Source organism: Lontra canadensis, unplaced genomic scaffold (assembly GCF_010015895.1).
Source record: "Lontra canadensis isolate GAN:19392208 unplaced genomic scaffold, GSC_riverotter_1.0 scaffold34, whole genome shotgun sequence".
NCBI classification, from domain to species: domain Eukaryota; kingdom Metazoa; phylum Chordata; class Mammalia; order Carnivora; family Mustelidae; genus Lontra; species Lontra canadensis.
In genome coordinates, this window is record NW_022631028.1 from 9,588,114 (window position 1) to 9,614,108 (window position 25,995).

At 39.6% G+C, this 25,995-nt stretch overlaps 2 protein-coding genes across 3 annotated transcripts in view; one reads left to right on the plus strand and one right to left on the minus strand.

Annotated features, from left to right (window-relative positions):
* Window positions 1-13,245, minus strand: part of SHQ1 (SHQ1, H/ACA ribonucleoprotein assembly factor) — a 99,345-nt gene extending 86,100 nt beyond the window's left edge. Inside the window, exons 1-4 of one of the 2 annotated variants that reach the window (XM_032867406.1) lie at window positions 13,020-13,245; window positions 7,367-7,431; window positions 4,209-4,331; window positions 3,291-3,451 (exon numbers count right to left, since the gene is read on the minus strand). In XM_032867406.1, coding sequence (XP_032723297.1) covers window positions 3,291-3,451; window positions 4,209-4,331; window positions 7,367-7,431; window positions 13,020-13,162 — 492 coding nt within the window. In that variant the 5' untranslated portion in view covers window positions 13,163-13,245. The remainder of the gene's footprint in view (window positions 1-3,290; window positions 3,452-4,208; window positions 4,332-7,366; window positions 7,432-13,019) is intronic. The other variant, XM_032867407.1, reaches the window with a different exon arrangement.
* A 6,878-nt stretch (window positions 13,246-20,123) lies between these two features.
* GXYLT2 (glucoside xylosyltransferase 2) overlaps window positions 20,124-25,995 on the plus strand; it is a 109,453-nt gene continuing 103,581 nt past the window's right edge. The window contains exon 1 of the mRNA XM_032867409.1: window positions 20,124-20,171. Within this exon, the coding sequence (XP_032723300.1) occupies window positions 20,146-20,171 (26 nt within the window). The 5' untranslated portion in view covers window positions 20,124-20,145. The remainder of the gene's footprint in view (window positions 20,172-25,995) is intronic.

Sequence of the window (25,995 nt, forward strand, 5' to 3'; positions counted from 1 at the left end):
AAAATATGAGCCATCAGCAAAACTTCATGGATACTGTCTCACCCAAAGGCAGAATGAGAGAAACTTTAAACTTGTGAGAAAACAGTATTTGAGAAAATGGTGACGTTTCTTAAATACGTCATTGGAAAGTAGAAGAGATGTTCTCAAATTTCTTAGTGCAGCAATCACTTGTTTCTCCCAGCTGCTCCACTAGCAGAAAGAGATACCACTAACCTTACATGATTACTCAGTTTTTAACCACATGGTGTGACTGTCACAAATAGAGCAGTCACAAATGCAGACAAATTCTGTGAGAAATACCAAGCATGTGAGATTTTTGTGCCACTAACTCATAAAACACATCTACCTTAATATCCAATAGACGGTGCACTCTGGTTTACCTAGAATTCTTGAGACTTCTCATATTTCCTAATGTCACAGGGGGAACGGGGGAGAACCTGAATGGCTCAGTCTGTTAAGCAGCCAACTCTTAATTTCCGCTTGTGGTCTCATGTTGTAGGATTAAACCCTGCCCCACATCGGGCTCTGTGCTCAATGGGGAGCCTGCTTGAGATTCTCTCCCTCTGCCCCTACCGGCACGCGCTCTTTCCCTCTCTCAAAAATACAGAGGCGCTTGTGTGGCTCAGTCATTAAACCTCTGCCTTTGGCTCAGGTTATGTTCCCAGGGTCCTGGGATCAAGCCCCGCATAGGGCTCTCTGCTCAGCAGGGCAGCCTGCTTCACCCTCCCCACTCCCCCTGCTTGTGTTCCCTCTCTCGCTGTCTCTCTGGCAAATAAATAAATAAATAAATAAAAATGAGTCATTCCTAATATCATGAAGGACACCATAGTCTTCTAATTTTATTCATGTAAGAAAATATGCTAATTCTTTAAAGCCTACAGATATCTATTGGTTCATCCATTGGTAAAAGGTAGATGAATAAGAGCAACAATACCAGCATGGAACAGTCATGTGGAGCCCCGCACAGTGCCTCACACAAGGACATAATCAGTAGCTGTTAGGTGTCGATACACAGACACTGGAGGTCCACATTTCCCACCCAGACAGGAGAGGGATTTCAGGATTCAGACTCTTTGAAGAGTTTCAAAAAGTAACATGGTACACATACATTCCACATTTTATTTAACCCCCTCTAAATCTGAAGCCGCACCCCATATTCAAATGCATTACTATTTCTATGGCAAAATCTGTGCATATGCCTACCAAGTGGGATTTAAAAAACTACTGAAAGACATCAGTTCAGATCAGGTTTTGCTAACAAACTGAATATTTTTAAAAAAGTTTATTTCCAGAACTTTCTCTGATCCCCATACTACAGACGTGAGTTATGAGCCTGTACTAGTATTACTAATTACATCATCCCTTAGAGTGTTCTCACATGATCTCACAAAGATCTTTTTTTTATCCTATGTGAAGGAAAATATGCATTCCAACTGTTTAGAATAGGAATGTTCATTCAATTAAAATTTGAACAGTCAGAAGACTTTAGATAATCAAACTAAATGCTTGGGAATAATAAACATCAAATTCAGTGGTTCACTTCTGAGGGGGAAACAGCATGATGCAATGAGGGCCTCCAACTATGGAGATGTTTTTACTTTTTAAGCTGGGTGATAGGTACCTAGAGATTTAGTGCCTTAGTTAAGACATTCAGAAAGACATAAAGTGTATTTCAAAATTTTTTTAAATAAACCTCAATTACTTATTGAACATCTTCAACAGATACAAGAACTTGTGACTTAAAGGACCTGGCCTAGGCTCACATTACAGCATTCTGGCAGCTTCTCATCAAACTGGCAGAAATCCCTTGAAAGGATCTTTCCTCAACAGCAGTGGCAAGAAACCAAGTTCCCCAGCCTCAGAAATGACATTCAATCAGAATGTACACTCTGTACTTAGCCTGCATGACTTGAATTATCATTCATTTAGAGCTTCAGACAGGTAAGCCCACAACTGACTGACCAGAGAGTGGCTTTCAGCTAACCAACTGAGGTCCATGCACTGTAGTTTCTGCGTAGACGAAACGGACTCTATTCTTACTACCTCAGAGATGACCAAGGAATGTGATCAGGGAGAGAGAATACGGAGAGACCATAATTCAGCAAAAAAGCAGAAAAGGGTTTTGAAGGGACTATCTAATCAGCATTATCTGCTCAAGTAAATCCCAATTTTGTTCTCTTTAAGGAGTTTCAAGCACATCTTATATTTTTCAAGGGCAGAAGTCTTTCTAGTGTCTTACTCTTTTTTTTTTCCTAAGAGTTTTCACAAAGTAGTATCTCCTTTAGTTTTCTAAATGGCCTTACAAAGTAGGTGAGCAAATTTATCCCTATTTGACAAAGAGGAGATAAAACTTGTTTGTAGTCACATAACTGGCCCATCATCCCAAATCTAAACAACAGGAGGAGTGGGTTAGCCATTTCTTAGTTAGCCATTTCTTAGTATATTCAAAGACGTCTTACTACAAGAAGCCACACTCTAGACAGATTTAACATCCTCTCCTTAGGCAGGGATAAAGTTGAAAAAAAAAAAAAAAAGGCAGTTTATTTTGGTTTCTTTCACTTAAGAAAAAAAAAAAACCCAAGTTAATGGTTCACACTTTCATTATATAACATTGTAAAGATGCATTTTCTGTAAAAAACATGGGGACAAAATAGTTCAAAATCTCCTCTCCATTTCATTCTCCCCGCATAGTCTTAAATAAAGTAGAATTTCCTATGTGTTTTGAGGAAGAGAGAGTGATGTCATTCCTTTTTAGCCTAACTGACAAATGATCGGGTTTTAACAAGAGATTACATTCAACCCCCACCAAGAGTAAATAGACAAAAGTGCCTACTGTACACCAAGAACTAAACAATTTGATCAAAAGATACAAATTCACTCTCACTGGGAACATTCTGTCTCGTTTATATTTATAAAACAGAAGAGACATCATGTAATAATTTTCATTTTTCAGAAGTATAAAACAAAGATTTCCAGGAAGTATGAGGAGAGAGGAGTTCCGTTTTGTATTTTGGAAACTTCATGTCTAGAATACTGAATGAAGTGGGGAAAAAAGAAAGTAATAGGACATCTGACATCTGTAAGCACAGTATGAGTGGGAAGAACAGCCAGAGCAATGGAAAGGAACAAACATCTGTGTCACCACTACATACAAGAAGCTGTGATTTGTGCTCTAAATACGTCACCTCCTACAGTCTTTATAAGAAACCTCCAACTAGGAGCACAACTGCAATTAAAATATCCAAATGGTAAAACCCTATGCACCAACGTGTTTTAGAAAGACAATATACCTGTAACCGCTGAAACACTCCAGAGCGTAAATTTCCAAAGCCATAGCAGTACTGAGGATTCAGAGCACTTTCCGATGCCTCTTCATAGGGGGACTGTTCAATTTCCCAGTCGAATTCTTCATCCTCATCTTCTACTGCTCCTTCAGAAACCTCAGATGCACCTGAACATGTTAAATATTAATTTGTTTTAGTACTGGATTCCCTAGGTACAACTTGGGGGGTGGGATAAAAAGTACTGGGGAAAAAAAATACCTGACCACGTGTACCAAAAGAGATATGTAAGAATATGTGGAGCCCACTATTTTTAACAGCAAAAAAAAAAAAAAAAAAAAAAGAACAAACCCAAAGGCCCATCAATAGCAGGATGGATGTATAAGTGACAAATGCAATGAAAACAAACAAACTTTAGCTATAGATGGATAAATCTCACAAAAATATGAAGTGAAAGAAACCAGACAAAAAGGAACACATACCATCTGAATTATAGACAATTCAAAAGCAAGCCAAACTGAGGGTAGTGGTAACCTTGAGAGGGAGGGAGAGAGAAGTGACTAGAAGGAGGTTCCAGGTAGGATTCCAAGGTATTGGAAATGTTCCATTTCTTGACCTAGGTGGTATTCATTTTATGTAACTCACTGAATTATAAACCTCTGATCTAAACTCGAGAAGCCATGGTTTTGCAAAAGACTGAGATGCTGTTTTGCCTGGTCCAAAAACATGACTGAGATACTGGTTCTTTTTGTCTTTAAATTATGTCACCAAATGAGCTATTTTGCATTTTCATGTGATGTCCTTACCTTATCACCTGAAGGATTTTCCTCCAATTTCCTATCTGCTATATCTCTTTTTCTCCTAGAAACACACAGCATTCCAAATATTCTATTTATCTTTATTTCTTCTTAACTGCAATAAACATACCTATTTCTTCCACAAGTGGTTTCGCAGTCCTGGATTTTCTTGGTGCCAGAAGAGCAGTTAGCATGTTCAGCCCCTCAAAATGCTGGCCAGGAGTTTCTTTGGGCAATCGAATGGTAAAAATTCCTTAAAGATAAATTTATTTTACACTTAGCTCTATTTAAAAATTCAAAGACTTCACAAATAAATCTGGGAAATACATATCTTGTCTTATAATTCTATTTTATAGGGCTCCAAAATTAGGCCCTTATTACACAGTCAGTGAATAAAAACCAGGATAGTAAAAGGCTCAAATAGGGTTTTTCAGAATCACTGATTCAGCTGTGACCTCTATAAGAAATTAATCTGCTAAAGCTGCAGAATGCTTTAGTCTTACACAGTATCCCCTTAACCTATTGATCATATTAAAGTCTAAGTCAAAACCTCTAAAATTCCATTGCCTGAAAAGGTAGTAGCTTAGAATTAGCCCATAGCCACTTAAAACATTTACTTCTGGACTTAAAGGGAAAAAAATCTGAATATCTGATCCAATGAATAGCAGCAGTTCCAAAAACACACAAAATCTTAAAGGAATTATAGCCTAATAAAGTTTTCTGATATCGCCAGCGACATAGCCCCAAAGTCTAAGGCATACTCAAATTCTATCTATATACTTCTTTTCTTTCCCTGACTGGGCTTATCAGCTTCCTCCAGGTTCCCCCCATGAACTTATATTACATTATATACTACTCCGAATTTTAAAATATTTTACCTTTTTCATTGTACTTAACATACTCTAATACAGTTGATCCTTGAACAACATGGGGCTTAGGGCCTATCCCCCTGTACAGGTAAAAATCTGTGTATAACCTGACTCCCCAAAAAGTTAACATCTAATAGCCTACTGTTGAAAGGAAGCCTTATCAATAACACAGCTGATTAACACATACTTTGTATGCTATATGTATTATATATTGTGCTCTTGCTACAATAAAGATAAAAGATGAGATACCACCTCACACCAGGCAGAATGGCTAAAATTAACAAGTCAGGAAACAACAGATGTTGGCTTGGATGCAGAGAAAGGGGAACCCTCTTACACTGTTGGGGGAAATGTAAGCTGATCTAGCCACTCTGGAAAACAGTATGGAGGTTCCTCAAAAAGTTAAAAATAGAGCAACCCTATGACCCAGCAATTGCACTACTAGGTATTTACCCAAAGGATACAAACATAGTGATTCAAGGGGTCACTTGCTCCCCAATGTTTATAGCAACAATGTCCACACTAGCCAAACTATGGAAAAGAGCCCACATGTCCATCAACAGATAAAAGGATAAAGAAGATGTGGTATATATACATGCAATGGAATATTACTCAGCCATTAAAAAAAAATGAAATCTTACCATTTGCAACAACCTGGATGGAACGAGAGGGTATTATGCTAAGCAAAATAAGTCAATCATAGAAAGACAATTACCATATGATTTCATTCAAATGTGAAATTTAAGAAACAAAACAGAGGAAGCATAGGGGAAGGGAAGAAAAAATAAAATGAGACAAAAACAGAGAGGAAGACAAACCATAAGAGACTCTTAACCACAGGAAACAAAACTGAGGGTTGCTGGAGGGGAGGTGGGTGCCAGGATGGGGTAACTGGATGATGGGCATTAAGGAGGGCACGTGATGTAATGAGCATTGGGTGTTATAGGCAACTGATGAATCACTAAATTCTACATCTGAAACTAATGATAAACTATATGCTAATTAACTAAATTTAAATATAATTTTAAAATAATGAAAAAAGAAAAGAAAATGCTATTAAGAAAATCATAAGAGAAAATACATTTACAGTATGGTATTATATTTATTGAAAAAAATCTGCATATAAGTGGACCTACACAGTTCAACCCATGTTATTTAGGGTTCAAGTGTATATCAAATACAACTCAACCCAAATACAACTCTCCTAAACCCCTGGGTACTTTTAAAATTTAATAAATTTGTTTCAATATGCAACTTAACTGCAATTAAAAGCAGGTACTACTTTTACTACCTAGAAAGGTAGTTTCATCATATTTTATTATCACATTAATTACTGTATTACGGGTTACAACTTTGTCATTTAACTCTTTCATGCCATCCTTCCTCCCTTACCCTAGTTTACTGAGATCAATAAATATTCACTTGATAAATAAACAAGTATCTTATTGATGAGATCCATGGATAAAGGAAAATCCAGTGGCTTCTCCAAAAGCAAAATAAATGGTTTCAAGGATAGCTGAAATGAAGAGCTTATCAATCATGAAAAGAAAATTCAGTCAGCCTTTAAATGCCACCTTTGCACAGTTTCTCTCCTACCTACACGTTATTAGATTTTAAGTTCAAAAAGCACACAAGAAAAATGCCCACATCTTCTTAATTTTTAAAATTTAATTTTAGGGGCGCCTGGGTGGCTCAATGGGTTAAAGCCTCTGCCTTCAGCTCAGGTCATGACCTCAGGGTCCTGGGATCGAGCCCTGTATCAGGCTCTCTGCTCAGCGGGGAGCCTACTTCCCCCCTCTCTTCTCTGCCTGCCTCTTTGCCTACTTGTGATCTCTCTGTCAAATAAATAAAATCTTTAAAAAAAAAATTTAATTTTAAAAATCACCCACATCTTTTGTAACGAATCACCTCACATAATCTGACTTTTAAATGGATGGGGTGCCTGGATAGCTCAGTCTGTTAAGCCTCTGCCTTCAGCTCAGGTCATGATCCAAGGGGCATAAGATTGAGCCACACAGTTAAGCACCTAGTTCAGTGAAGAGCCTGTTTCTCCCTCAGCCCCTCCCCCTGCTTGTGCTCTCTCTCTCTCTCCCTCTCTCTCTGACAAATAAAGAAATAAAATCTTTTTTAAAATAAAATAGGGGAAGTAGAAAATAAACTTCCAGAAAAAAGAAACAGAGTATTTAAGTAACTTTAAAAAAAAAACTGTTTAGTAGTTTAAAGGACTGAGAAAATTGTACCTGTTAAGAAATCCATGAGTAATGGGCACTGCGCTTGTTAAGAAACAAGAAAGTATGACCAGGACAGACTGTATCTGCAAAATATCTAAAGGCCACCATCATGTCTCAAAGGATTACAACATAGTTATTCTAACAGGAAGAATCCAAAGAAAAAACTAACAAAATTCCAAAAGCAATACCTTTATCTGTATCATAGGATCCTTGTTCGATTCCATTTTCCACAACTCTTCCAGGAAGGGTTAATCTGCGATTTAAATTAAGACTTCATTAAGTCTTTAAAGCATAAAGTATATTAAGTGACCACCAATGATAGTATACATTTGCCATTGAAATCTATCAACCATTCTAAAAGGCAATTCCTCAGCATTTCTTTAATATTTTACAAACAAAATAACTTCCATCTCTTTCCTAGCTGAGAAACAAGAAATCACAGATGACTCATCATTCTGTTTGAAACTCCCTAGTCACCAATAAAAGCAATACTGAATGGGGGAGGGGGGAGGGGAAAGTAATACTTAAGAAAAAGCCACAATAAATACTAGTTATCACTATTGTTACAGTACTTTCATCTTCCTAATGAATAGAAACTTGTTAATATACCTGGTGCCACAGCAGTGGCTCAAAAAAGATGGACTAACTGGCTCCTTCCTCCACTAAAAAGAATTTTAAAAATGGAAAACAATAAAGAAATAACAAGGCCAATTGTTTATTTTGGGCAAAATACTGCTTTTAAAAAAGAAGTGTGTTTCTCAAGTCTCATTATTACTATACAGAGATTTCCCCTTCTTTCACAATAAAGGAGATGAACTGATTTACCTGTTTCCAGTTTTACTCTCTTCATTCAGTCCTCCACTAAGGCCCCAGAAGAACTTTTCTAAAATGGAAACCAGACCATCACTTTTCTTTTGAAAAAACTTCTATTGGTGCCTGACACCAGCTAAATAAACTCACTGGTACCACCTATCAGACCAGCTCCCACTCCATTCCAAGCTTCAAATGTGAGGTTCCTTTCCTTTCCCCGCTGCCCTCTGGTCCCTATTCTACCATCATCATCATCATCATCACCATTATCACCATCAAAACTTGGCAGGTCCCAAAGGCCCAGGGCTTCAGAACCTAGTTACCTTTGATCTTAATGCTTCCTGGAGCCATAGTGCATTTCCAAACCAAAATCCCTTCTAAGCCCAACAGAAGGAGTTAGTTTAATGCATAAATTTGCTTGTTATAATGATGACAAACGCTAACTTTACTATCAGAATTTGAATTGAGTCCCAGCTCTGACATTTACCACCTCTACAACTTTCTTTGTACAAGTTAATCAGCTTCAAAGCTCATATTGTAAAAAGAGAAAAATAACAGACTCTACCCCAGGGTTACTGTGAGAAGGAAAGAATAATGCAAAGGGCCCAGTGCGTGAAAGTAGGTAAACATTCCAAAGATGTGCTCTATTAATACCAACTTTATTTTCCTAAACTCTAAGTATAGAGTTAAATTCTTACTGTGTGAGAATGAAATCCTATCTGTTCACAGATCTGTCACCCAACTTCTGAAGGAGATGAGCGAGGTTTTATTCACCTCTGGTATACTGTAGCGAACTCTATTTTCAAAGATAGTCTGTATCACATCACTCCTCCCAACTGTGGGGCCTAGGTCCTCTCCCCTTAAAACTGAGTAAGCTTGCAAGTGTCCATCAATAAATGAATGGATAAAGATGTGGTGTGTACACACACACACACACACACACACACACGATGGAATATTACTTCAGCCATGGAAGAGAATGAAATCTTGCCACGTGCAACAACATGGATGGATCTAGAGTATCATATTACATGAAGTCAGAGAAAGACAAATACCATATTTCACTCATATGTGGAATTTAATAAACAAAACAAATGGAGGCGACAAACCAAAGAACAGACTTTTTTTTTTTTTTTTTAAGATTTATTTATTTGAGGGGTGCCTGGGTGGCTCAGTGGGTTAAGCCGCTGCCTTCGGCTTGGGTCATGATCTCAGGGTCCTGGGATCAAGCCCCGCATCGGGCTCTCTGCTCAGCAGGGAGCCTGCTTCTTCCTCTCTCTCTGCCTGCCTCTCTGCCTGCTTATAATCTCTCTCTGTCAAATAAATAAATAAAATTAAAAAAAAAAGATTTATTTATTTGAGAGATAGAGCATGAGAGCAAGAGCAAGGCAGGGCAGGGCCAGAGGGAGAGGGAGACAATCAGACTCCCCACAGAGCAGGGAGCCAGATGCAGGGCTAGTTTGCAGAACCCTGAAGCATGACCTGAGCTAAAATCAAGAGCCAGCCAACCAACAGACGAGCCACCCACAAGCTCCTAAAGAACAGACTCTTACAAATATCATATGATCTCCCTGATATGAGGAAGTGGAGATGCAACATGGGGGGATTGGGGGGTAGGAAAAGAATAAATGAAACAAGATGGGTTTGGGAGGGAGACAAACCATAAGTGACTCTTCATCTCACAAAACAAACTGAAGGTTGCTGAGGGGAGGGGGGGTCGGGGAGAGGGGTGAGGTTATGGACATTGGGGAGGGTATGTGCTATGGTGAGTGCTGTGAAGTATGTAAACCTGGCGATTCACAGACTGTACCCCTGGGGATAAAAATACATTATATGTTTATAAAAAAATTTTTAAATTATTAAAAAAAAAAAAAGAAGAAGAACAGACTCTTAACTACAGAGAACAAACTGGTGGTTACCAGAGGGGAAGGGGGAGGGGGATGGATGACATAGGTGATGGGGATTAAAAGTACATTTATGAGTATTATGTAATGTACAGAACTGCTGAATCACATATACTATAAACCTGAAATTAATACAACACTATATATTAAATATATGGAATTAAAATAAAAAATAACTACTGTTTTAAAAAAATTAATTCTGTGGAAATATTTTAACCAATACAATAAAGCAGAAGTGACAGTGTGATTTCTGGGGTTAGGTCATAAAGGTGATATGAACCTGCCTTGCCCCCTGGAATACTTGGCTTTGAAACCTTCAGTTCCACCTCCCCAAAAGAATCACAAACTAGACCATGCAAAGACACCATATAGGGAGGTCCTGAGAGTACACAAAGAGGCGCATTCCCCCAGCCACTCCACCAGTCCACAGCTGCTTTGGCCCTTGCTGTTCCAGGTCCAGCCACCATATGCCTACAAGTGATTTACAGATCTCAAGTCAGAACAGCCCAGCCAACCCCTTACCAAATCCCTGACACACAACCAGGACAAGGGAGTCAAATAATTATTGTTTTACAGCATTTAGTTTGATTGGTTATGCAGCAACAGATAAGTGAAACAGTAGGCCCTTATAATAAATATCTACTGTTCGTTGAACAATTGATTGCCTGGGCAATCACCAGGCATGGTAATAAAAACAATGCATGTATTATCTCAACCTTCACATCAACTCTTTAGGATCCCTAATATCAGTCCCATTTTACAAATTAGGAAACTGAGACCAAATAACTTGCTGTAAGTCCCAGAATTATTAAGTGTGCTGAGACTCAGGTGTGCCCAACTCCCAAGCCCCCGATACCCAAGGAATGGATGAGCCCATGTGAAGAACACTCTTTTTTTTTTTTTTAATATAAAGATTTTTATTTCTTTATTCGATGGGCAGAGACCACAAGTAGGCAGAGAGGCAGGCAGAGAGAGAGAGGAGGAAGCAGGCTCCCCGCTGTGCAGAGAGCCTGACGTGGGGCTTGATCCCAGGACCCTGAGATCACGACCTGAGCCAAAGGCAGAGGCTTTAACCCACTTAGCCACCCAGGTGCCACAAGAACACTCTTTAAACTGTTTCATACATAACCTTTTATTTGGTCTTCATCAAAGCTCCCAAATTTAAGCAAAGTGGTTTCTACTTTGAAATTTGTTATTATATTTTTTATTTTACATTCCTATCTCATTTAAGATCTTTTCTCTGGGCCTCTGATCCTTCATCTGTAACATATGTAAGTAACAGAAACTACTTTGTAGTACTGTCCTAAAATCAAATGAAATAATCCACATAAAGTATAGACCTGAAATAAAAATTCAGTAAATGTTCACTACCACCCACACCAACTTACTCCCACTCTTCCTGTCTTGCCTTAAATACCACTTCTTCAGAAAAGTCTTTCCCTGGCCACATTACATTTCAACAGGCTCCCTTTTATTTCCTATCACTGCACTTTACTCCTCCCTTCAGAGCACTTACCACAATTTTTAATTATATGTTTATTTGCTCCTTTATTGTTCTTTCACCACTAGAATGTAAACTACTCAAGACACCACCATATCCCTGATACCAAAAATCCAGCCCGACATAAACAAACCAAAGTTAAAAAATGAACTAAAGGGGCACCTGGGTGGCTCAGTGGGTTAAAGTATCTGCCTTTGGCTCAGGCAATGATAGCAGGGTCCTGGGTTCGAGCCCCGCGTTGGGCTCTCGGGGAGCCTGCTTCCCTCTCTCTCTCCGCCTCTCTGCCTACTTGTGATCTCTGCCTGTCAAGTAAATAAATAAAATCTTGAAACAAAATTAAAAAATAAAAAATAAATGAACTAAAAAATAGGAAAGTGCAGTTTACACAAGTAGGTGCATTAAGTCAGGGCCTAATGGAAATCGGAGCAACACCGGTTCAGGCTCAGTAAGGGAACCAGCTTGACTCAAGAGGCAGTTTTTATTAGGAAAGCACAGGGGCAGGAAAGGGAGGTTGCAGCTACACCTGAATGAGAAAGATTAGGAGAATGGAGTTTACCTAACAAGCAAGGGAAGGACAAGGGACTGACAAGGTTTTAGGAAGAATAACTCGACAGCATCACCTGTAAAAAGAAGCTAATATCTGGCGCCTGGGTGGCTCATTGGGTTAAGGCCTCTGCCTTCAGCTCTGGTGATGATCCCAGGGTCCTAGGATGGAGTCCAGCATCCGGCTCTCTGCTCAGCAGGGAGCCTGCTTCTCCATCTCTCTCTGCCTGCCTCTCTGCCTACTTGTGATCTCTGTCTGTCAAATAAATAAATAAAATCTTTAAAAAAAGAAGAAGAAGCTAATATCAATGACTATTTCCAAGAAGCGCTGTCAAGACGAAATGAGATACACATAAATACACATACGGAATTTGCTTCGTGTGTTGAATGAACAGCTAGCTGTTACTACTGTTGTTATAGTTTTGCAAGGAGAAAATGCAAACAAGTGCTCAAAGGCCCTCATTGAGAATGGACAACCGCCACAATTAAAGGGCAAAATGAGAGAAGTAGCAGACGAGGAAAAGGTAGGAGAACGAGGCTCATTTGGTGTCCGTGAAGCAAAGGAAGGAGAGAATATCAAGAAGTGGGGAGCGGTCAGCCAAGACGTCGACACAACTCTAAAGAGAACGGGGAATGAGAAAAGTCAAACCGACCGGTCAGCTGGGAAGTCAGCGCGCACCGTCCCAGCGCAGAGGAGAGGCTGGAGGACCAACGCAGGACGAAAACAACAGGAAAAAAGCACGGGAACTAGGCTGACGGGACAGAAACAGCAAAGGTTACAAGGCTCCAAACGCCACGTTTTACAGCGGCTGGAAATCTCTTTGCGGTGGGGATTTAACAAAGTTAAAGACGGAAACGAGCTTCTGCAGCATCTGGAACGCACACCTGACCGGGTCACTTCGTCAGCACCAAAAGCACCTGCGGAAATCTCGGAAAAGGGCAATCGGTTAAGCGAGAAGTGCTCCCTCGCTCTTTTCCTCCTTCCTCGCTAAGCAGCTAATGGGTAAGTAAAAAGTGAATGAATCAATCAACTAATCAATCCCCTAAATTCGCTCTTTCCAAGGCCGGACAGCGGGAACTCGCCTGAGAAAGTATGGCTTGGCGTAGAACTTGAAGTCGACCCCCTCGAAGTAGACGTCGAACTCCGAGACCCGGGCGTAGGGCACGCGTATGGCGATGGTCAGGAAGTCGGGGTCCTGGCTGAGGTCGAACGCCGGGGTCAGCATGACTGCGCTGGACTCCGGCGTCCGAGCAGCTCACGCTCCCAGCCGCCGCGCTCCCGCCACTCAAACTCTGCAGCGAGTCCCCACGCGCCGGGACCCAGCCGGCTAGCCAGGGTGCTTCCGGCTCGAGACGGAAGTGCTCCTGCGTGGGGCAGGAAGTCCCGCCCCCACGCCGTTTTCCATGGAGACTAGACGCTGTTAAAGGAGAAAGGGCGTGGAGCGTGGGGATCTGACCGCGGGAATTGAACCAAGGGTATAACTCGGAGAAATCCGGACAAGAATCCTTTTCAGACCCATCAAGCCTGTTTCGAGAGCCATAGAGATGATTTTTAACAAGCATTGGCTTTGCAGGTAGAAAGACCTGCGTTTGAATCCCTTCTCGGCCACCTGTCAGCTGTGAGTTCTTGGGAAAGTTACAAACCCTCTCTACGTTTCAGAGTACGCGTCTTTAAAATGACAATGATACTAGCCCCTTAGAGATGTGAAGATAACGTGAAATTATGCAAGTAAAGCTCTAACAACGCACCTGGCGAGTTGTCAACGCTCCTTGTGTGGAAGCAGTCACCGCAGTAGCCACAGCAGCGTCGTTACTGTGGTTTCCCTTACTTCTCACCTGCCTGAGCACCAACTCCCCTTTCTCCCTCCCTCTCCGTGTTTCTCTGATGATTTCTCCTCCTCTCCATTTCCCTCTCCCTTTCTTTTTCTGCTACTTTCTCTCCCCTTCCGAATTCCTTATTTGAGTATTCTCGTTTATGGAGCGTCCACTCCACTAACCTCATCTAACCTGCACAATGAACTCCAGAGAACACGACTCAGAGAGGTTCAGTACTGTAAATTATAATCATGCACCTTAAAATGATCAGAACCCAGAACGTCTGATCCTTGAGCCCTGTTAGTGCCTGCATTGACAAATTGGCGTCCCTTTGTATCCCTTCTTGCCTTTTCTCACTTTTCTCCATACACCTTTAGTCCATGCTCCTCAGATTCTCCCAATGCCGGTCCCACTCATCTCCCTCTTTCCCTGCATATTCCCTTAGCCTTCCTTCCTCTCGTTGTATTTCCCGTTATTCCACCAGAAACGAGACTATTCGGGAAATACTATTTACTTCCTGGTTTGAAATGTCAGTGGAAAGGGGTGAGAGTCATCTCTGGGGTAATGAGTGGACCAGATCACTTCAAAAACCTTTACAACCTCCAAGTTTTATGCATCTTGAATATTAATTAGGACTTAGGAAAACATTAGCAGGAGCAAGTAAAACAAAAGTCTCAAAATCAAAAGCAATCTGCTTAACTCTGGGAGTTTTGATTAACACAAAATAAGAGGTTATGTGTGAAACAACTGAAAGAGTACTCTTTAAACATTCATCAATTTCCTGGGTAGCAGAAGGATTAATAGAATTAATTGAATACTTACCTTGTGCCAGCACTGTGCCAAATCCTTTATAATGATTTCCTATTTGCCTCCTGACAGCTCTTTGAAGTAGGCCTCTAGGATCCTCCCCAGGATTGCACAGGATCACACAGCAGTGAGTTGTGCAGTGGTAATTGAAACCCAACTGAATCCGATTCCTGGGCCCAGCCTCTAAAATACTATAGGGTTGATTCCCTCCAATATTACCACCTACCCAACTGTTTCATGTTCTGAGTCCAAGCCATCCTGCTTTAGACCGTACTGAGCCTAACAAATAATAGGTGCTCAATATTGAAAATGAATTGGTGCAAACTTGGAATTAGCGGAGCTCTCAAGAGGTCCCTTGAGATAGGCCTTTGGCTGCATCATTTCAAATTAGCTTGTCTAAAAAGAATCTTTACTTCTATGAGGAGACCTCATTCCTGTAGGTCACAAGCATTAATATTTTTAAATTATTAATACCAAAGAAATAACTGAGACTGAATCTGTGCCATCCATGAGGAGACTATAAGTGAAAGCACTTTACAAAGTAGAGCTGTGTACTTCCTAGGTATTTTATTCTGTATTTGACCAAATGCACTCACACAGGATTGCATACAGATAAACAGACTATAGGGTTCAATACTGCTGTTATTTGTAAGAAACATATATTGCATCTGCTATATCACAAAATATTGACTGTTGCAACCGTATAACAGGGCTCTGTTGTTTTACTTCTAGGTGATAGTTCATTTATTTTTGTATTTCTAATTAGTGGTAAATTACACAAGTTAAATACATTCTCTTTTTAAAAAAACCGAATGTTACAGAAAAGTTTCCCTCTTCTGCAGTCTAACTTTTGTCCCCTCTTCTACTTCCCCAAAGTTAATCCCTCTAGATACATTTGCATACATTTTTATTTAACATATTAATAATAGCTATTTTATCTTTATTTAAATCCAATTACTTAACATATAAGGTCTTATTGGTTTCAGCAGAACGTTTTCTATTTCTTTATACATTTCTAGGTACCTGTTACTTTACATCTGTCTGTGCATGGGCACATTATCATGCTATATATGTAAATCTACATTGTTTTATTTTTTTACTTTGATCATTTTTTAGACCTATGTTTATTGCCTCACGGATCATGTTGAGTTGGGTCAGTTGAGTTTCACGTCTACATAGAGACATTGCTTGAAAATACATTATTTCAATATTTCATATTAACTGTTGTAGGGGGAATCGAACAGGAATGAATTTTTTCATCATTTTTTGATCCATTCAAAGGCTGCCGTATTTGTTTTCATTTTTCTTTTTCCTTCAGGCTTACTTTTGGATCCCCTTTCAGTGTTTTAAAAATAGCTTTTTCCTTGGCCACCTTTATTGAGGACATGTATATGATATGCCATCTCTGATTATATTAAATCAACCTGTCCTCTGACAAACTTGATTGTAATCTGCTAGGTTCAAAATTAAGTATTAAATTTAAAAATATACTTTCTATAAACAGTTCCAATTTCAGCCTTATGACAAAATTCTATTGTTACAGCATTCTTTTAGTGGTGAAATGCTCCTTGTTTCCAGAAGGTGGCATTCATATAGGCTATTAAGACAGTGTTACCACAAAGAACAGAGTTTTAACTTACATTGGAAATAGCTTCCTTAAAAGGCTACTTATAGTTTTAGTTCATTATCTGAGCCATTTTGGGGAAGTGGTGGGATCTTACACAGAACTTGCAAACTACACCTTAACCCCTGTTATTATTTTGGTATACCTACTTTCACACTCTTACCTACTGGGAAAAGTATAGAAAGATTTTAAACAAAAATGGTATTATACTCTATATTTTTACTTTTTTTCACCTTACATAGCATTACAATATTTCCATTTGGCTACTTTTTTGGTCAAGAATATTGTACCATAACTGTATCCTTCTAACACTTAAAAATATGAACAAAGGGATGATTGGTTTTGAGAAAGAAAAAAAGAGATGAAACCAATAGTAAAATCATAAACATAGATCACAATCCTAGAATAAAAAGTGCAAAAGTTGAAATACAAACTAGATAAAACATTTCAAAGTTTGAAAATATATTGTCCTTTTATATAATAACAGTAAATACAATAAGACTAGACATCCTAAGTTTTGCGATTCCCAGTTATAAACTGCTTCCACGAGGGCTTGGATGAGTACTTGGATAATCTACAGATGAATACTGGATTGTAAAAAAGGCTTAAGGGATCGTCCCAACAGGATACAGACATGACCCCTTTAGAGTTAATGCATGACCCCTTTAGAGTTAAGCACGACTCTTTCTGGTCCTTGCCCCAATCCTTCAGCCCATTCAAGTTACATTGTTTAAAAGAGCACAGCACTGGCAATAACCTAGCACAGTAATGGTTATTTCAGGTAGGATTTAGTCCAATCCCAATTTCTTAGAAGCTCGGTAAAGCTCTGAAGAAAATCTAAAATGGCTGCAGCTGACACCAGTAAATTTCTTGCAACATTTTTGTGCAGTGTGTAGCTAAGGGCTTAGCAACATATATTTCAAGATGCTAGTCCCATCCCATTAGATGAAATGCAGATCACATAGCAATGCTCACCAAACAGCAGTTCAAGCTTCCTTCATTGTTTAACATCATATATATAAAAGACATCTACAGAAGGTGTTGTTTTGATGCCCTGCCCAGTTGTCCTTTATGGAAACGGGGCACCCATCTGTCACTAGCAGGCAAGTGTTATTAATGGCTCGCCCTTGACCCCTTCTTCAAAGAATTGCCCTAGTCCAGTGTTTCTCCACCTCAGGTATTTCTGGGAGATAATTCTTTGCTGTGGAGAGCTGTCCTGAGCACTGTAAGATGTTTAGCAGCATCCTGGCCTCCAACTTTCCAATGACAGTACCAGCCCTGCTGTTGTGACAACCACAAATATCTCCCCAGACTTTGCCAAATGTTTCTTAGGGGACAAAATTGCCCACAGTTGAAAATAACTGCCCTCGGTTGATTGGAGGCTCCAGGAAGTCATTACCACCACCATCAGCACCCTGCCATCCAGGCCCACAAATGTAAAATCTGATCTGGGGTACAGAGACTGCCTTAAAGGAGCAGATGACTACAGCATGGTTTATGCTCTAGAGTTCCTTAAGGGATCAGGTCAAGAGTGGTTTTCCCCAAGCCCACATCTTTGCTCAGTTCTTTCCCTTTCCTTGTCCTTCTTCACTTCCTCCCTTATAGGTTTCTCCTATAAACCACCCCCCCCAGATAAATCACATGCATTCACTTCCTTGTCTCAGGCTCTGCTTCAGGAAATAAATCTAGGGCACCTGACCCATGAACTCATCTTTTTTGGGGGGGGGAGATTTTATTTATTTATCTGACAGACAGAGATCACAAGTAGGCAGAGAGGCAGGCGGAGAGAGAGAGATAGGAGGAAGCAGGCTCCCCACTGAGCAGAGATCCCGATGCGGGGCTCGATCCCAGGACCCTGAGATCATAACCTGAGCTGAAGGCAGAGGCTTTAACCCACTGAGCCACCCAGGTGCCCCCCATGAACTCATCTTGAGAAACTCCTTCTTTAACATTCTTTACACTTCTGCAGAACTGCTGGAGAAAAATACCTACAATATCTACCAAAAATACGTGACCAGTTTTTATGTTATTTTTTTCAAGTTCTCATAATCTAGTTATGATTAATCTAATTAATCTTTTCTTTGATTCAGAGTGAATATGTTTTTAGTCCTTTGTACAGAAATGACCTAAATGTGCCTCTTTTGGCATCAGAGATTGTACATTGGCACAACCACCTTTAAATATTGTTCGGCAATATACTCTGATAAAGTTAAACTTGGGTATGTCTTAACACCCTGCAATTCCTCTCTTTGATACATAACAGAAACAAGTGGTAATCATCCATCAAGAGACATGTACTGGAATGTTCATAAATGCATTATTCATAATAGCCCAAACTGGATACAATTCAAGTGCCCATCAAGGGTACAATAGACAGACTGTAGTATATTCACTCAGTACTGCTGCACAGCAAAAAGAAAGAATGAACTCCTGCTATACAAAATATGCATGAATCACACAGGCACATTAAGTCAAAAAGGCCAGATCCAAAAGAGTTCTTACAATATGCTCACATTTATATGAAGTTCAAAAGGGGAAAAACTACTGTATGGTCATAGATGTGAAAATAGTGATTACCTTGTGAAGGTGGTTATTGACTGGGAGGAGGTATAAGAAAAACATGGGTGATGATATACAAACATAGTTTGATCTTGACTTGGGTGGGGATTACATGAACATACACATACGCAAAAATTCATAGAGCCCTATATTTGAGATTTGTGTGCCTTATTGTATGTGATATTTCAATTAAAAGTAGGAAACAATCAGAAGATTTGGATCACCTGTGGATACTGGGAATCTAGGCTTACCGCTGTGTCCCTCACAGGGTACTGCCCTTGACTGCAGAGAAGTGTCTTGTACAAAATTACCCCTTTCCAGAAGGGTAATACCTGATACAAAGGCCTGTCATCCTGCCTTATATGGGACAAATTTGAAAGCCATCCCCACTACAGGAACTTTCTGTAGAATTGACAGAGTCCTTGGTTATAATTGTATTGTTGGCTTCTGTCCAGTCCCACCTTCTCCTGCCTGCAGGTATAGCTCCCAAGACCTTTCCCCCAAAACCATCTGCACTCAACTGTCCTTCTGAAAACTCTGTTTCCTAGAGCCCCAATCTAAGATGTCATCTAAGCTACAGTTCTATCCTTCCAAATAGATTGGAATGCCCACTTTCCTCTCAAAACCGAAATCCCCAACGTGAACTCAATGACCTCTTTCTTGATTTTTCTTCACGGTTGTTTCCAGGCATTTCTTCACTGAGGGGTCTTATGCCTTGATTTTGCTTGTATTTTTTTAAAAAATGGTTGCTGGGGCTGTCTTCCTGAATGCCTTTTGATTATTGCAGCTACTCAAAAGAAAACCTGTCTTGTGAAGAAAATGGTCAATAAAACTATGAGCTTTAACCAAGAGAAAAATAGTTTCCCCTGCAACTTGAAACAATTTCTGTTGATTATATGTATTGTAAGCTCATTACAAACACTTCTCTATAAAGCTAAAGGAGCATAACTGGATTGTTTTATATTGTTTTCCCAGAAGAGTTCACATTAGTCACTTTATTTCCTGAATAAGGATAAATCTTTCAATAAGATGCCCTAGTGTTTAAAATGCCCGTAGTAATTATGTTATTGTTATTGGTACATAATCAAGACATAGCCTTGGATCCTTCTTCCAATCTTCTTTGGCTTTCCTCCATTCTGCTCTCTGATTATGTATATTCTCTGTTACATGTTCCTTCACCCCTCAATTATTACACTTCTTTTCCTACACTGACATTTTTTCTGTTTCACATCATATTTTCCCTTTATGGGTTATGTTTATTTATACCTGTTTTTCTTGATCATTTCAATATTTAATGACCATTTATTGTATTTTTAAAATCATAACTCATAGCCAACTAGATCTATTCTCTCTTTAGATAAGACATAAACAAAAAGAAACAAGAAAACTTCAACTTAGGTCTTCATGGCATCAGAAGTCTCCAGCCAATGGTAAAGAAACTGAAGACATTGTAGAGCCAATTGCCTCCATTATCATAGTTAATGCAATTTTTTTCATTCTGGAAAATAATGCTTGAGTTCTTATCTGGACAGCACTGCTCCCAATTACCATAAGTTTGTGGTCTACATTTAATCAACAATAATAGCTGGCATTTATTGATCGCTTGTTGTATACTCACCATTTTTCCAAGTGATTTCACCCCTTTATCAATTCTATGAGGAAGAAAGCTATTCTGTCACCAACAATATTTTATAAATGAGGAAACTTGGACTTGGAGAGTTGAGTGATTGCCGGAGTCCCATGGCTTGTAAGTGACACAGCCAGAATCGGGTCCCCTGAGCTTGCCCTGCCTCCAGCCCGCTGTCTATAAAACACCTGTTTCTGTTCTTGATGCTCTGAGAAGAGGGAAGAAGTGAGTGGAGATAATAAAAGGTAAAAGATGTGATTTCTAACTTCAGTTTAGACTTCGGTAAAGAAAATAAAACACTGAAGATTTAGCAATTGTGGTAGCCAGTTTCCAAAGATGCCTCCTCCCATGATGAGCCACCACTCCCAAGAATCCTTTCCAACAGTGAATCAGAGTTGGCCCTGGGTAGCCAGGACAATGCAGCAGAAGTGACACTGAGTGCCTTCTTAAGGCCAGGTCATAAAATGCCTTGCCCCTTCCACCATGTGCTCTTGCAGCATATGCTCTGTGGGAAGCTACCCGCAGTGTAAGGATTCCAACTAACCTGAGACCACTAAGCTGCAGGGAATCCCAGCCTAGCCACATGCAAAGGCTATGTGGCCAGCCCCAGCTGCCTCCGCCATCCGCGCCTAGGCACCATTTGCAGGAGTGAAGATGCCATTTTGGAGATTGGAGCCCCAGCAGACTTCCACATGGAAGCTAGGGGAATCTAGCCATGTGCCAGAAGCAAGGCGTTGTGGCCCCATCCCAGCCATCTCCAGTCCTTTGAACAACTCCAGCTGACGCTCTGGCCCTGTGAGAGAAAAGATAAGCCATCCCCAGCGTGCCTATCCTCATTTGTAATTCACACAACGGTTAGCATAATAAAATGCATTGCTATTTTAAGTCACTAGGTTTTGGGGAGGTTTGCAATGCAGCAACTGATACATGGAGCAACAGTGAAAGACAACAAAGAGTGTACAGATTAAGTCAGGGAGATCCAGAGATAGAGAAATGCTTGGGGTTGAAACAATTAGAAACATCTCATTTCTGATAACAAAGTCTGGGTCCCGAGCAAAGGCTTCAGCAAAAATGCAGATAAATTCACCGTATCTGATGTGAAGGCTGCAAGAATTGAAGCACTAAGCAGTGGGCTTGGAAAAGAGTCTAGGGCCTATTGGTGAGCGTGCTGAGTGCCAAGGAAAATAACTTCCCAGCTGAACAGGGCTACGAAAACCATCTAGTACAACCCAATTCTTTTTTTCTTTCTTACAAATCAGGAAACTTAAACCTAGAGAAAGAAGAGATTTCGGGAGGTCACGTAGCTGGTTGGCACAGGAGTTAATACCAAGGCTGGGGTGTGGGCTCTTTCCTCCAGGAACCCACAGTTGGTTAGGGAAATGGGAGCCCTGCTTTGAGGCTGACTCTAGATAAGCTTTCTCCCCTGGCATCAGATATACCACAGGATATCCATCCTAATAGATCCTGAGAGCCACAGTAGCGTTTAAAGTCAGCTGCTTTAATTTGTAGTTGTAAAACATCTAACATTCTTACCTCATTTCCTTCCTTCATATAAGAAACCGAACTGGACAGACTCTACACCTTTCCGTCTCTGAGCTCTCACCGAATTCTTCTCAAGGTTTTTTTGTTGTTGTTGTTTTTTTAACAACTTCATAGGGATGTAATTTACATTTCATAAAATCCACTCCATTTTAGGTGTGCCCTAAAGTGCTTTTTAACATAGAGTTGTGCAACCCTCACTATTGTCCAGTGGTGGAATATTTTCATGGTCCCAGTAAAATCTCTCTGCACATTGACAGTTAATCCTTGTTCACACTGGGAGTTGCAAACAACAAATAATTTACTTTGTCTTACAAGATTTGCCTTTTGTGCACATTTCAGATAAATGGGACCAGGCAATAAGTGGCCTTTTGTGGCCTGTTTTTTTGCGTGGCCTGTCTTTGAGTTTCCTCCATGCTATAACAGGCATCAGGCCTCATTCCCTTTTACTGATAAACAGTATCCCGCTGTATGGATGTATTTTGTTTATCCATTTACCAGTTAGAGGACATTTGAGTTGTTTCCTCTCTTTGGCTATGATGAATAAGGTTGTTTCTATTAAGTTTTAAAAGAAGTGAGGATTGCTTACTATAGAGATACCACTTATAGGAGTTTTGGGGGTTTTGAGGGGATTGCTTATTAAAACAAGAAGACACAGGAAAACATGAAGATGAAAATAAATTCATCATTCAGATACACTCACGCTATTAATATTCCACACTTTTTTTGTTAAACATGTACATGAGTTTTTTCTTTATAATACTAAATCCTACATTTTTTTATAAAATTATTTTCTTTTGGGGGCACCTGGGTGGCTCAGTTCAGCTAGGTCATGATCCCAGGGTCGTGGGATTGAGACCTGCATCGGGCTCCCTGCTCCCAGTGCTTAAACCACTAAGCCACCCAGGTACCTCACAGCAGGGTTAGTCTTTTGTGAACATCATCTTGTTTCATAGTGTCCTGGGAAGTCCAATTTTGTTAATGTCTACGGCCTGGAAATTTTGAAACAATTTCTACATTTTAATAGAGAAATCATCTAGGTTCATCTAGAGAATTCCTGGGTTGAAGGCGCCCTTTGAGTGAGCTATTTGTAATAAAATCATGGTCCCCTCTTTCCCTCCCTCTCTCTCCATCTACCTCCTGGCCCACCTTCCATTTAGACCAGAGCTCTGAACTTCCTTCCCTGTCCCAGTGATGAGATGAACATGCACTGTGAGTCCAGGTATTCTAAAAAGTAGATGGTCTTGAAACCATAATGTTCCTAAGTAGCACTATTACGATCTATATTAGGTATGAATTTTCAAAGCACTAGATTCAGGTGTGCAAAAAAAAAAAAAGTAACTTTGACTTTCTATACCAGAACTTAATTTCTCTCTCCAGCTGTGGTTTGCCAATCAGTAAACCTGGTCACTTCAGAGTTTTTCCTCAGTCTCTTTGGGATAAATTAAAGGGGTCAATGTTCTACTTTAGGTTGTATTAGGAAAAATATAAACAATATTTCTATCTTCTTTCTAAACAGAGCAAGGATCTTAACATTTTAACTTGCCTCTGAACTGTCTACCTTGATCTTTCATGTTTTTATTTACAAATGTTAGTCACACCCAGATTATAAAACTCCCCCAAAGTACTGTTTTTTGAAGACTTGTCCATATGTTTTACCCATTTCTTAATTCACTACTGCTTCTTACATCCCATTCTTTCTTCTTGAATTCAGTTTCCTTCTTCTCAAAATATATGTTTATTATTCATGCACTCAGAGTCTCCGGGCAGTACACTTTTAGACTTCGTGTGCTATATTTTACCCTGTGGATTAAATTCGTTTTGCTGCTATAACAAATTACCACAGAGTTATTGGCTTAAAACAACAGAAATTTACTCACAGTTTTGGAAGCCAGGAGTCTAAAATTTGTTTCAGCGGACAAAGGCCAAAATGTCAGAAGAGCTGGTTCCTTCTGGAGGTTCTGGGGTGAATCCGTTTCCTTGACTTCTCTAGTGTCTTGAGATTGGCTAAATTCCCTAGCTTATGACCCCTTTCCTGAATCACTCTAATCTCTTGCTTCATCATTAGAAATCCAACTTCCTCCTTAGATCTTTTTGCCTTTCTCTAGTAAGGACTTCTATTACATTTAGGGTCCACCTAGGTAATTCAGAATAATCTCTGCATTTCAAGATCTGAATCTTAATCATGTCTGCAAGTTCCTCTTACTATGTAAGGCAACAGTGACATGTTCCAAGGACTAGCACGTGGACCTCAAGGATCCACTACCGTTCCACAGGTAAAATATATCCGTTCCATCCCAAAACACATCAAATTCTGAACTCATTACAACTCAAGTCCAAAATCTCATCTAAATATTATCTGCTCAGAAGTTCCAAATCTTAAAATTTAAATAAGGTATGGGTGAGAATCTGGGTATGATTCACCCTCCAGCAAAATGTCTCTCTATTTAGGAATGTATACAACTAGAAAGCAAGTTATCTATTCCCAAAATACAATGGTAGGATGAGCATAGGACAACAGTTATGGACATTCACGTTTAAAAAGGGGAAAATTTTTTTAAAAAAATTTTAAAAAAAGAAGAAAAGAAAGACATCATTGGCCCCAAGCAATTTTGAAATCCAACTAGGCAAACTCCATTAGCTGCTTGCAGTGCCCAAGAACAGCCCTGTGTGGCTCTTGGCTCTGCCTTCTGGGCCAATAGTTGTGCACTCTGAGTTACCCTTTTATTTTTCTTAAATAAGACCATGTGTTTGCAGTTGAGTTTTTTTTTTTTTATCAGCCTGTTTACTGTCTGTAGAATTTTTGGGGTCCAACAACCTTCCTTCATTTAGTCCCATCTGTTCCTTTCTGCCCAAGCTGGCAGTGTTTCTACTGCCATTGTCAAAAACTTTTGTTGATCTCTTGTGTGGCCTGAGGATTCACTCTATTAAACCAAAGGCTCTTCCATGGGTCTTAACTAAACAATATCATTTCCATTCTTGGCCTCTGCTGAGATAACTAAGGAGATCCATAAGTCATATATCTAATCTCTTCAAAGAGCCCTCTCTGGGATTGAATACTCCAAATTTATGATCCTTTCCAGATCCTGGCAACAAGTTGTCCAGACACATCCATGTTTCCTTACAATGAATCATCTAAATTTTTATATCTTTTACCTGTGGATAGACTGAGAATTTTTCAAATCATCAAGTCCTGGTTCCCTTCCACCTTTTTTAAAAACAGTTCTTCCTTAAATTTATTTCTTATCTCTCAGATTTTACTAAATTCTGTAAGAATAAGCCAGTTTGTACCTTCGACACTCTCTGCTAAGTATCTGAGTTCATCCTGTACAAATTCTGCTTTGCACATAACTATAGGATACAGTTCACCTAAGCTTCTAACACTATATACCAAGGATCTTTTTTCCTCTAGTTTTCCATAACATGTATCTCATCTCCCTCACCGGCAGCTCCTTTAGCATTTTTATTTCTATCAACATTATGATGATTTAAGTCTTCTCTAAGAAAATATATAACTTCTCTACCATGCTCCTCACTTCCTTGTGAACCATTACCAACAACATCTTTAACATCTATATTTCTACCAACAGTCTCTTTGAAGAAATCTAGAATTTTTTCTATCATGTGTGTCAAAATTCTTCCAGCCTCATTCCATTACCAAATTCCCCAACCAACTGGATGCTTTTAGTATTTCTTACCTTTATACCGTCTAAGTTAGATGACAATTTCTTAGGCTACAGAAGTCTAGTCTTTCTTCAGCACATTGAAGATATTACTCCATTGCATTTCATCTATGTTGTGGCTGATGAGAAATCTCGTTTTTATTTCCTTGCATGTGCACAGATTTTTCTTTGTGAATTGAAGGTTTTCTCTTTTTCCTTTATGTTCTGTATATTTGTTGGCATATTTCTAGGCCTGGATTTCTTTTCATTTATCCTATTTGCAACTCATTCTTTTTCAGTGTAAGGATTTGTACTTTTTTACAGCTCTTTGAAATCCTCAGCCATTTTCATTTTTAATATTGCATCTTCTAGCCCCATTTTTTCCTTCTTAGAAGTCTAATTGGAAGTATATTAAACCATGGGGCA